We start from the raw sequence: 13,133 nt of genomic DNA, 5'->3' as shown, positions 1-13,133 counted from the left end.
TGTAACTGCCGTGAGTCTCTGCCTCTCCTCCAGAGCCTGCACAAGACTGATCGCTTTTCCTTTCAAATTCATCGAAGCCATAGAAGTGGTATTCAGCCACTTCTCCAGCCAAGTGATTACTTAAAAGGAATGAAATATGGAACAGAGTTTTCTTTCTTAAAAAACAATGTTTAAATTTTCCCTATAACAAAAATAATGGCAACTTCATACAGACACTTAGGAAAATACAGGAATATAGAAATAAGAAAATATGTATATATTTCTTTCCCTTATTTTTCCCATGCATTTTTAGACATAAGACTGTAATGTATATCAACATTTATAGCTTTCTTTTATTACATAACATCACTGGCAACTTCCCGTATCATTTAAATTCTTTGTAATCTTTATTTATTTTTCTTTTTCTTTTTTTTTTTTTTTTTTTTTGCGGTACGCGGGCCTCTCACTGTTGTGGCCTCTCCCGTTGCGGAGCACAGGCTCCGGACGCGCAGGCTCAGCGGCCATGGCTCACGGGCCCAGCCGCTCCGCGGCATGTGGGATCTTCCTGGACCAGGGCACGAACCCATGTCCCCTGCATTGGCAGGCAGACTCTCAACCACTGTGCCACAAGGGAAGCCCTGTAATCTTTATTTTTAATTTCAACAGAATATGATGCAGTCACGCATGCCATGATTTACTTGCCCAGTCCCCTTTTAAAGTTCATTTAGATTCTTGCCAGGTTTTCACTGTAATACATTACACTGCATTGAATCCTTTGGATTCTAGTAAAGGTGTGGAAAGATAAAAGTTGCAGGATGGAGAGGGGGAAAATCTCCAATTTTTCTTTTTTTAAAAATTTTAATTTATTTGTAAATTTTTATTGGGATATAGTTGATTTACAATGTTGTATTAGTTTCAGGTGCACAGCAAAGTGAATCTGTTATCCATATACATATATCCACTCTTCTTTAGATTCTATTCCTATATAGGTCATTACAGAGTATTGAGTAGACTTCCCCGTATGATACAGTAGGTCCTTATTAGTTATCTATTTTATATGTATTAGTGTGTATGTGTCAATCCCCATCTTCCAATTTCCAATTTTTCCATTTTGTCTTAAAACCATCTTTCCCTATTGTTACATACCAGAGTGAACCCATACATCTGAAAACACTCTAACATTCAGGATGAAATACCACTATGTTGGCAGATTACCTAGTGATGATGATACTAGATCAACCAAGTGGGAGTAAGCATGCTTGCAGCTAATGCAAAGGTAACTTCAGTTTGTATCTGTGGAGAGACAGGACCAAAGGCTCCACTGGCAAATACAGTTGTACGCTGCAGAACAGCTATGGAAAAGGAAAGAACTGTCTCATGGAGAAAAATACAGGTTTCAAAGCTATAGATTGGATTCGGTGCTTATCCTTTAGAGAAATAAATTGCTACAGGAATGAAAGCATCCTAACTCCTGTGGTTCAGGATATGATTTCCCTGATCATCTGCTGTTTATCTCTCTCTTACTTCAATTTATGAAAGGGAGTCCTTCTTAGTAATATGCCTTAAAGCATAAATATAAAGTTAAAAACAGTCAATAAAATGAATAGAGCTGTGAAAGCAGTTACCAGCACTACAAAATCATGCTTGAAACATTTAAAAGAAATCAATATCTTAAAGCAACATTTATGAAAGAGAGAGTGTACAAAGGTAGTGTTGTGTGGTGTTGGTCAGGACATGGATGGTTGACTACAAAAGCCAGACACAAACCCCAACTCTTTTCATCTGACCTCTCTCTGACCTTGAATGTTCTAAATACAAGATTATTTATCTAATCTTAAATACAAGAGTATTTTCTTCCTTTCAAATCAAATCTTACATCAATTAATTTTATTTTAGATAAAAGACATCTTTTTTTCAAAGCCATGTTCAGTTATCAAAGGACAGATGGAGTGACACCTTGAAATAGCTTAATTGGGGAAGGTATTTGATATAAAAGATGTGCTTACTTTTTAAGAAAATTTGTCCTCTTTTAAAAGTAGTTGGTGGATAGGAATATCAAGTGGCCCCTCTGCCTCATCTCTTTCTTGGTTTCCCAGCTCCAGAAGAAGGGCAGGACCCAAAGTGATGTCGTGTAGTCTGTTACGGACAGAATCGTGGCCCCTCAAATTTATGTGTTGGAGTCCTGACTCCAGAACTTCAGAATGCATATTTGGAGGCAGGGTCTTTAAAGAGGTGATTAAGGTTAAGTGAGGTAGTTAGGTAGGATGGGCCATAATCCAATACAACTGGCGTCCTTATAGGAAGAGATTAGGACATAGACACACGCAGAAGGAAGAAAATGTGAAGACCCAGGGAGAAGGCTCGGAGGGAACCAACCCTGCTGACACCTTGATCTTGGACTTCTATCCTCCAGAACTGTGAGAAAATAAAATTTCTGTTGTGTAAGCCACCCAGACCGTGGTACTCTGTTATAGCAGCCCTGGCAAACTGATACTGATTTTTAAGAGGTTAGACCTTATCTTTAGTTATTTAATAGATCTCAACGAGAAAATAAAATTTCGTAAATAGAACTTCCCATACAAGTGTATGATATAGATTGAAGGGCAAAGAGTGCAGTGTTTCCTTTTTAATTTCTCTCAGTTTATTGGTGGGGGCTTTTGTCAAAGCTGAGTCTAAACACCTGAAAAAACTCAGTAGAATTTAACCTAATAATCCCTGGCCTGGCAATCTGATGACCTGCTTGATGTTATGTCCGGTCTGTTAATTCCACGAGTCCAGGAATTTCCCTCAGCACCCAGCACAGAGCCTGGCACATAGTAGGTGCTCAATAAATATTTGTCTGATGAGTGAATAAATAAATGGTTTGACCATGACTCTATGTTATGAATAACAGAATTTGCATCTAAAATACTTTCTACATTCACATTCACAAAATTTCACTGTATTGGGTATGTAGTGGGTTATGCAACTCAAATAAACTCAAATGCATTCATTATAAACTCCTGTGAAATATGTATAATTTTGATATAAATACCCCCTCATTCCTCCATAGGTTTGCTTATATCAGATATCCACTGATCTCTGCTAACTCACAGGACAAGTCATACCCTGGAGTTACATAACATGTTCATATCCTGAGAGGTACTTTCACACCCATCATTGGTTTTGATTTCCACAACTTCCGTATGAGGTAGAGAAGGCAAACAGATATTTCTTTGGAACTGGGCTTCCTTCAGCATTGATCCCCCAGGAACGGTGTCACCCTGACATCCTGAGCAATGACGGAGCTTCAGCAATAAGTTCAGATTCACATCATTCATTATGTCTCTTCCCTTATCTGTTTGCGTTGGATGGGATCAAAGTCACAGTAGCACCTGCCAGCCCTAAGGTAATGAAATGGTGGTTGATTCTCTGCCCGTCCTTCTGGGCCTCTAGGACCTCCTACTGTAACGCCCACAGCCCCAGCACAGCCCCGAGGGCGTCTGTCCAGTGTGGGTGGCCCCAGGCTCCGGGTCGTGGCTCCCCGACTCAGCTCAGGTGTGCAGTAAGGTTGATGTAGCCAGAGTCAGCGCCCTGTCTGCCCTTGTTCCAGGCTGAGATGGCCTTAACTCGTTCCCAGACACACACCCCCTGTTTCTGACACTCATTGTTTATATCAAGGCCAAGGCCATGGGATCTTGAGCCTAAAGGGTGGGGTACCCTCTTAATGTTGGAGACCAGAGTACGAGGAAGCCTGGCGTCCCCAAAAGAATTACTGTTTGCTCCTTGCGGTATAGCTGTGGAATCCAAAGCCGCCTCCAAGGTCCTGTGGCCAGTCTGGGAGCCCCAGGCTCAGGAGGGACTCCAGGAGGTCCAGGTTCTGGCCCAGCATCCTTTCTGTCTTATCTGTGCAGAAGAATCACCTGGCAGATCCTTAAACATACGACTTCTGGGCCTTATGCCCCGAGATCCTGATTCACCTTAGGGCTTCAGAGGGGAGGGTTTAGAAATCCGCATAAAATGCTGACTTAAATCCTAGGTGTTTTCTGTGCACGTGATCACTGGCCCAAACTTCGGGAAACAATGCTCTCTAAGACCAGTGCTGCGCAGTTTCCAAGATGGGTATTTGTTTTCAAAGACCGGTGTCAAAGGAGTTCCTTCTGGGTGTGACTACGCACTTTGCAGACTGCGCGGGAACAACTATCATCAGAACGGAATTTAACTAAAACGGGAGCGGTACTGTTCAAGTCAAACAGCCTGGGGTTGGTACCAGGTGAACTTCAGTTTTCTTGTGGGTAAACAACAGCCATGGAACGTGCTAGGTGGAGGGTGGGGAGAGAGACAGAGGGGGAGGGGAGAGGGCGGTGCCTCAGGCATCCAGGTGGCTCTCAGCATTGCTGGCCTATGCAATCAACTGGAAGCTTTTAAAAGCCCCGATGCCTGGGGCCCCACCCCCGAGGATTCTAGTGTAATTGTTGGAGATGAGGCCTGCGCGTTGGGGTTTTTACAAGCTCGCGGGTGGCTCACGTGTGTAACCTGGGCTGAGAACCGCTGAAGAGGAGGCCCTGTCTTGAAAGAGGAGGTTTCAAGCAGAGCCCGGCTTACATTGGTCATCTGGAAAAAGGTAGCCATGGTGGGGTTTTTTGTTTTCTTTTCTTTTCTTATTTTTTTTTTGCGGTACGCGGGCCACTCACCGCTGCGGCCCCTCCCGCTGCAGAGCACAGGCTCCGGACGCGCAGGCCCAGCGGCCATGGCTCACGGGCCCAGCCGCTCCGCGGCACGCGGTATCCTCCCGTACCGGGGCTCGAACCCGCGTCCCCTGCATCGGCAGGCGGACTCCCAACCACTGCGCCACCAGGGAAGACCCAGCCATGGTGTTTTGACTTTTTAAAAAATGATTTTCAAAATGATGCTCCTATCCATTTCTTCTTCTTCTTCACCTATCTCTCGTCATCTTTTGAATTTGCAACTTACCACGTATCTTTATTATTTATTTTTATTTTATATTGGAGTATAGTTGATGTACAATGTTACCATGTATCTTTCAAATATAACAACGTGTCAGGTGATGAAGAATGCCAGGAAAGCAAGAAAACAAAGCACAAAACAGGAAGGACCAGCTGCCCCTCTTGCCCTGTCTAATAGTAAGGACCACTGAGTAATAGTAAGGACGCAGTGAGTAAGGACTGGTGGGCTAACATCACATGAGTGAGGGTCTTCCCATCAGAAGCCCAGCTGGAGGAGAGCATTCCCCTAGTTGAGTAAATGAATATTCATCCTGCTCTAAAGACAAGGCCACTGTGCTTTCTTATCCCATCTTAGGAAACGATAATAATCTGCTCTCGTGAAACGCAGGCCCTCCCCCTTTTTGAAAAGACCGGCAGTCCCATGACTCTGTCAGCATTTCTCAAAGTGTGTTCCCTGGATCCCCTATAGCAGGGTCCCAGGGATGTTGGTTAAAATGCAGATGCCTGGACCCTACCCACAGACCTACAGAATCAAAGTCTCTGCAGCCTGAGGAACCTGCAAGTGTAACATCTCAGGTGCTTCTCAGATACCTTTGAGAACTGCTGCTTACGTGCTAAGCAGTTACGCCTTCGGGCTCCTGAGGTGAAGACTCTGCAGGCAGCGTGCGGTGAGCAGTTCCCAGGGTTCTTTTGGGTGCTGTGCGGTTCACGCGAGGGTTCATTTTAAGCACGTAGATCAATGAATGTCAACATAGAGGCTCAGGATCCTGCATTCACCAGTGCTGGAGGCACTCAGGCTCCCGGGTCGCTTTCTGCGCTGCTTCGTGCACCCACGTAATGAAAACAAAATGAGGGCAGCCTTCCTCCTGGTCTCAGCCTGGTTAGATGCCTTATTAAAAATCACAGCACATTGTTTTGGACACACTAGTGATTTACTGTCAGGGCCATAGGATCTGCTGATTAGGAAGCAGGGTCTGTTGATTAGGAGGCATGCGACACCTTGATCATTATACTGGACAAAAACTCCTGCTTATGCAACTGAGCATTGAAATGCAGGAACATCGCATCTGTCTTGTTCCAAATCCCCACCCCCATCCCATTCTGTTATGAGATGGTCATCAGTGTGTTAGTCTGGGCAGTTGTCAAGCTTGGGCATTTGATTTCCATTGTTTTGAGTTCTGGACTTTGACCCCTGTGATGCCAAGCCTGAGTGAGTGACTGAATTCCAGTCTAGACCAGCAAAGGTGGAAGGTTGTGCTGGGGAGTTGGGGACTGAGGGTTGGGCGGGGCTCCTTGGAATCACAGTTACTGTTTGCATGGAGGAGCATGGACTCATCTCCCATGTACCTGTGCCCCCAAATCCCAGGCCTCCTCCAGAATCCTGTCTTCCCGCCTCTGTGAGGCTGTGAACCTGTATTCAGGTGCTCCTGGGCCTGGTGAAGGTGATTATCGAAATTTGGCGATCCCCATGGACACAAACACCGTTAAATAAACTAAGAACAGACGCCCAGCAGAGAAAAACTAATTCCCCAGTCAGAGGAATTTTCCCAGAATGTTTAATCATTTCACAAACAGATCTGGGTTTCCTGCCCTTCAGATGCTCAGAGGTGTTGGGTGTCAGGTGCGTGTTGAAAGGCCTGAGATGAGAAACACTTGAGTGTTAGGAACAAAGATCTCCAGCATCTTCCTGGCCCTTGAACGAGTTCCCTGCCTGCATTACAATGAACTGCTTGAATAATTGCCGTCTTTTTCCATTTGCAGGGGACTCTGGCATCTCAGAACACAAAAATGATTTCATCCATAGTCATTTCACAGCTGATTGATGAGAATAAATCAAAAGAAAATGGGGCCGAGTTGCCTGTGCCGTGTGCGTATCCCATGAAGCTATCGCTGGCTAATCGCAGCGGAGTCACTATTAACAGGGCCTTCGAGTTCCTTCCCGGTAGACTAGGAATTCAGACGCCGGCGGGGGAGCGAGGACCTGCGACAGAGCCGCCGCGCAAAGAGGAGAAGCCGTGCGGTGGCTCCCAGAAGGGATTTGCTTCCATCACCATCACGGCCAGGCGCGTGGGGCCCCCGGCCAGCACCCTGGTGTGGGAGGCTGTCGGGGACCCGCTCTGCATCAAGTGCAGGGCCCAGGATGCTCTGCTTGGGGACCCCTCTGCTCTGGCTGGTGGTGCCGATCCAAGTCGGCACCATGGACCTTTCACCTGTACAGAATTCTCCAGAAACAGCTCTGTGATGGGGCTGAAGGTCCCTGAAGCCCACGCACGGCTGTGTGAGGGACACGAGTACTGGATCACCAATGTGGACAGCAGGGAGGACCATTTTTCTCCAAGCACCCCACGGTCACAGGAGGGAAAGAGCCCGCTGGTGTTCAGCTCCTGTGTCCATCTCAGAGTGTCTCAGCCGTGTCCAAATTCCGTCTACTATCTGGACAGGTCCCTGTCTGTCCCCATTGAGCCACCTCGACTCGCTGGCCCTAAGATGCACAGATCCGTTCTGTCCCTCAACCTAAATTGCAGTTCACACAGACTGACACCAGATGGCGTAGATGGCACAGCTAACGGAGAGCCAATAAGCAGCGCCTTGAAGCTGGAGCTCACGGAGGGAAACCAGAACCTCCTAGGCCCTCGCTGGAACCTAGGTTTGCAAGAAAGTTTCTTGAAGGAAAACCCATCGTTGGGGCGGGTACATTTGGGGACCGCGGGAACCGGCATGTGTCCTTGGAGAGGCTCTCCTTCACTTGAAAATACAGCTGCGGGAAGTAACCAGGTCACTGTGAGAAAAGGGAAGGAGGACCACGCAGCTCGTTGTCACACCGGTGGTCATGGTCACGCCAAGCAACTGTCCATTCACATCCCGGGCTGGAGCTACACGGCAGGTGAGTGACACTCCCATCCTCCCCGCCGCCAAGTGCAGACCCCTCCCCACTTCAGGTAATTGGTGTGATTGCCAAGGTGCGTAGTGAGTTTCTTCTATGTGACTTATTCCAAGAAGCAGTTCTCAGGAATTGCTTCATCCGCTCCACTCAGAGTTGACCGCTGATAGCTCCGTGTTGATGTCTGGTTTGGATAGATTTTCTTAGATGATGCTTTTGTAGATCGTGAAAGGCCTTCCCTCAAACTTTTGTTTCCATCAGTAGCTCCAGACCATATATAATGAGTAGGGGACTCTACCCCACGTGAAGTTCATTTAGGCCCTTGTCATTCCAAAACAGGATGAGAAGAGCCAGGGGCCGTCCACTCCCAGATGTTTTGTCCCTCTGGTATGAACGTCTGCACATCTGGAAGTCTCCAGAGTTCTGCACTTTTAACTTTTCAATCGGGTAGTTGATGCTGATGGGTTGGCCTTAGAAACCTAGACCACAAAGCTCAATAATGGAGTGTTTGTGTGTGAGAGTGTGTATAGTAATTATGGGACATCTTCAAAAAGAGGCAAACCTGGGACTCTCCACACCAAACAGCAGAAGCGGTAGTTTTCTGATTCTTGAATTGTGTTTTCTGGGGCAACTCGGCTGGGATTTGATACCTTTCCGCCACGGCCAGGGCCAGGCAGAATTCCCAAGGTCAGCTGTCCTGGGCACCCTTTACCTTTCTTGGGAGATCGGGGGTAGAGGGGGGAACAGGCCTTAGCCAGAGGCCAGACTTCTCTCCTTCCCCGTGTACACTTCCGCAAGAGATTCTGGGTTACGAATCAGTGACTTTCCACTTGGGGGAAATGTTCAAATATAATAGTGGCAAAATTGAAAATGTGGCATATGCATAATAATTTTACAGCGCAATTTTTGTCCATTAAAAGCTTTATTAATTAATAAAAATGACTGTAAAACATTTTAAAGCTGTCATGTGCATAGAAATGTTAAATGATGCAATGAATTTTAACAAGTGTATATATATTGAATGCTCAGAGATTTTTAAGGCAATTTGACACGGCTTTCAGACTGATTAGGCTGTTGAATGCGTCTGAGTCTGGCAGACTTATTGCAAGAGGGGAAACATAAACAGCCGTCAGTGTTGCAAAGCTGGGCTTCACTCTGGGTTTTAAAGACATTTCTCAAGCCAACCGTTTCTTCTTCCTCGTTGATGAAGAGTCTGGAAATATACGACCTACACTGTTGTATGCTCCCCCATTGAAGCATACCCTAGCCTTTGTGCTATGAAATGGTAACTTGGATTTATAGCACTTTCACCAAAGGAGCCTTAAAAGTCACCAGCGCCAGATCTCAAACATTCATCTCAGAGGAGGGGAGCGGACGAGCAGAGAAAATCCCTGCGTCTTATTTTTGGCTTTGGTGCAGACAAGATTTTTGATTGTGACTTTGTGAGATGACTACTCCTATAATTGATTTTCTTAGGCAAAGAGTGCACGTTAATTTTTACTTCCCATGGGCCGACTTCCCCCAGAATAGGTCTGATCCCAAAGATTCATCTGTGGAGCATTTGAGTGGCCCTAAAGCACGTGACCTCATTCTACCATTTGAGGAAGGAGATATGTATGGCGGCCAGGTCACCTTTCTTAGAGCTGCTGATCTATTATTTTCCAGCACGTGGAACGTGGACATGCCACACTAACTCTGATTCTGTTTCCTCATCTGGGTAACTAGAGAAGGGGTTGGATTTGGTGTTCAATTTTTCAAGCTTAAGTTCCCCTTAAGCTTGAAAAAATTTCTGCTCTATTTTTCTGAGATGAAATCTATAAGGAAAAGAGGTTCCAGGTGACTCTGGGTCATGAAGTTCAAAGCTATACAACCTTGGGCTCACTGTTTAGGACACACGTGTCCATGTGTACAAATGCACACTCACACACACACACGCACGCACGCATGCACACACACATCCCTGTACGGTTGTGCTCTCTCATTTAGAAACTAATTTGCGATGGAATGCATTTCTTCCCGGGTGATAAGAAAGCACTTCTTGTCCATGCTGTAGAATTCTTGCCTGAAATTTATAAGCACAACTCACAGATTCTAAGTACCACAGTCTGTCCTAGTATAATCTACACAAAGCTTCAAGGGTGAGCTCTCTGACCTTCAGTCTTGACAAAGCTTTTAAACCTTAATGCGAGTGCTTTTCGACAGTGGCGATGCTCATTAAAACTCCAATGAACTGTTTGTATTTTCTCATCTGAAACTGGAATCTTGTCTGAGACATTCTTGACAGCCTCCTGTGGCTACATGTGCTGTTAGTGGTCATCACACTTTATAGTTCCTGAATCTGATTCTTTGTATCTGAAAGATTCCAAAATGCAGAATGAGCGGTATCCTTGCTAGCCAACTTACATTCAGCTGCAAGGTAGGTGCAGCCTGGGAGATTCTACAAATGGAGGCAAAGCAATTTTAGCTCTAGTCATTGGGTCCTCAGGCAGACAGTCCTATAAATTGTGTTGTTGAATGAGCCTCCAGGACACGCACCCAGAAAGATTGCTAAGATTAGGGAAAACGGGATGCCATCGAATGCTTTGTGCAGCGCAGACTGGCCGTGTCTGCTGGGAAGTAACATTTTTAACAGACCCAGGGGTACCTGTTCTCTTTTCAGAGGCTGAGGGCTTGTGAATTGGTTCCCTCTTTGTTCCTTTCCTTGGTCCTTGTAAGTTTGTTACTTACATCTCCACTGTTAGAAGCATCCAGCTAGCACCTGCTAGATGGACATTGTACAAATCCCTGCATCTGTTGTGAGGAAGAATGTCACCATCACCACCATCACCACCACCACCATCATCATCATCATCCTATCAATACCCACAACATTTACTGTGGAAATCCTAGATGCCAAGCCCTGGGCTACTTCCACTGTATTTATTACTTGGAATCACTCAAATCATTCTGTAAAGAGAACGCCATTATTCCTATTTTGCAGACGAGACAAACGGGGCTTGAAGATTAAATAACTTGCCAAGGCCGCCTGGCCATGGAGTGCCAGAGCTGAGAACAGTCGTGTGTGTTTGGCTCGCACTGTGCCACCCTCAGTGACAGCCCAAAGTAGAGCAGGTAGGATGGTGGGGACTCTCTCAGCGGTGGGCCCCATCTCCACTATCACCGTCAAAGGTGATGTTCAGAGACTGCTCACGGGCATATAAATAATATCAGCACTTGGTGCCCAGGTACCGCGGGTAAAATCTATTAGGAGAGTAAGCTACACAGTTAATTTCTAACTAAATGTAACAAGCCATGCCATTTGAGAGTTAAAACGTATTGGCTCAGAAATCCCTCCCAGCCTGAAATCTGTTCTCCTGGTGTTCTATGGGATGTACAGTGTTGATCTGAACGTTTCTCTCCTCACTGGGTGTTCCATGCCTAAACCAGTATTTTTTTTTTAAATAAATTTATTTATTTATTTTTGGCTGCGTTGGGTCTTCGTTGCTGCACAGGCCTTCTCTAGTTGCGGTGAGCGGTGGCTTCTCTTTGTTGCGGAGCACGGGCTCTGGGCATGCAGGCTTCAATAGTTGAGGCACACGGCCTCAGTAGTTGTGGATTGTGGACTCTAGAGTGCAGGCTCAGTAGTTGTGGCGCATGGCCTTAGTTGCTCCGTGGCATGTGGGATCTTCCCGGACCAGGGCTCGAATCAGTGTCCCCTGCATTGGCAGGCAGATTCTTAACCACTGCATCACCAGGGAAGTCCTGCTAAACCAGTATTGACTTCGATACGTTACTTACTGCCAGTTTCATTTCCTATTTGTGGCCAAGATCTGAAGCTTTCCCCTGTTCCTAAGACAACCAAGTAGATAGAGCAAAACCACCTGATTTTGTTAGATGCTTTTGGAGAAGACACTGCTGAATGCACTGTTTGCCCACATCTGCCCCAGACACCAATGTTCTATGTGGACCCTCTGTCTTAGAATTGCTCTGGTGGCGTTGGTCTGGGAAGACCCCAGTGGAGTTTAGTATCGCTAGTGGCCAAAGACGGGAATGACTGGAGAGGAAGATATCTCTGCCAGTTCACGGAAGGAACGCCGTGTTTACTAGTGTTCTGACGCGATAATCTAGCACATTAGTAGTGAGTGAGGTTTAGTTCATGAAGAAAGCACGTACACCGCTCAAGGGAAGCCTACGGGACGCTGCACGTACACAGGCGAAGTCTGCCAGAGAAGCATGCGTTATACTCAGTTCCCCAAGCCCGTGAAGACTTCCTGCTAGAGATGCCAGAAGACATTTGAGGAGGAACCCTTGTTTTACAGCTGTGCTTTTTCTTTAATGATTAAGAACTGGGGTTGGCAAACTTTTTTTTTTGGAAAGGGCCAGGTAGCAATTAAGTTAGGCTTTGCAGGCCGTGTGGTCTGTCTAGCAGCTACTCAGCTCTGCCATTGTAGAAGGAAAGCAGCCAAAGACAATGCATAAATAAATGAACATGGCTCTATTCCAATAAAACTTTATTTACAAAACAGGCAGTGGGCTGTAATTTACCTGCTCCTTGTTGTCTATCCTCCAAGGCAAAGTTTACCCTGTTTGCCTATGTTCCACGTTGGAGTCTCTGGAAGTCCAGCTCTGAGGTGGAGATGAATGGGCATTTATTGTGCAGATGAATGGGCATTTAATGGGCATCTGTTATGCAGTGGGAATGGCACTTGTGGATGGGAAGGGAGGTAGGTATGGGCAGAGAACATGAGTGTTCTGTGATGCAGTCATAATGAAGGGCTTAGAGGGTTCTGAATTTAGGGTGGCCCTTCAGAGTTATTCTGATTGGGGGTGAGGAGGCTGGGCCTTTATAACCCTAGGAAGGGGATCTAAAGGGTGAGCCTTCCGGTTGCCAGAGTTGGGCTGGACTTCTGAGGACCGTCTTCCTGCAGGACTTCAAGCAACTGGGGGCAGGGTGGGGGGGCGGCTACCTCCTTTATTCCCAAGGGGGATCTGCGTGCATCACAGCTCTTCTGCCGTTTAATCTACTCTCTCCACTCTGTGGCCTCAGAGATCTCTAAAACAAGTCAAGGATCTTGCAAGGCTGAACCTGGGGTAGTGGGGTGTGGACCTTAGCGCCTGTGTGCAGAGAATACTGCTCTCCCACCCCGGGTGATTTTCGGGTTGGTTTGTTGGTGTTTTAACAGGCACTCCACACATCTACGCTCTTTGGATTCCTCTGGCTTGTGCACTCTTCGCTGCCCCACTCCCCAAAGGCACCCGTTTCTCTTTCTGCCCTCTCCGCCTTCGCGCTGCTGTTCCCTTTGCCTAGGAAAGCCCCCTTCTCTCTTCAGCAGGTGCTGATTCTTCTG

The 13,133-nt window shown here is 46.4% G+C and overlaps 1 protein-coding gene across 2 annotated transcripts in view; it reads left to right on the top strand.

Annotated features, from left to right (window-relative positions):
- Nucleotides 1-13,133, top strand: part of LOC309834550 ((E2-independent) E3 ubiquitin-conjugating enzyme FATS) — a gene marked incomplete at both ends in the record, with an annotated part of 225,867 nt that overhangs the window by 146,567 nt on the left and 66,167 nt on the right. For both annotated transcript variants that reach the window (XM_082673479.1, XM_082673478.1), the window contains one exon: nucleotides 6,687-7,809. In XM_082673479.1, coding sequence (XP_082529605.1) covers nucleotides 6,687-7,809 — 1,123 coding nt within the window. The remainder of the gene's footprint in view (nucleotides 1-6,686; nucleotides 7,810-13,133) is intronic.

Source organism: Grampus griseus (assembly GCF_964374135.1).
Source record: "Grampus griseus genome assembly, chromosome: 16".
NCBI classification, from domain to species: Eukaryota; Metazoa; Chordata; class Mammalia; order Artiodactyla; family Delphinidae; genus Grampus; species Grampus griseus.
The sequence above is the reverse complement of the archived record's forward strand: the minus strand, read 5'-3'. Positions and strand labels throughout refer to the sequence as shown.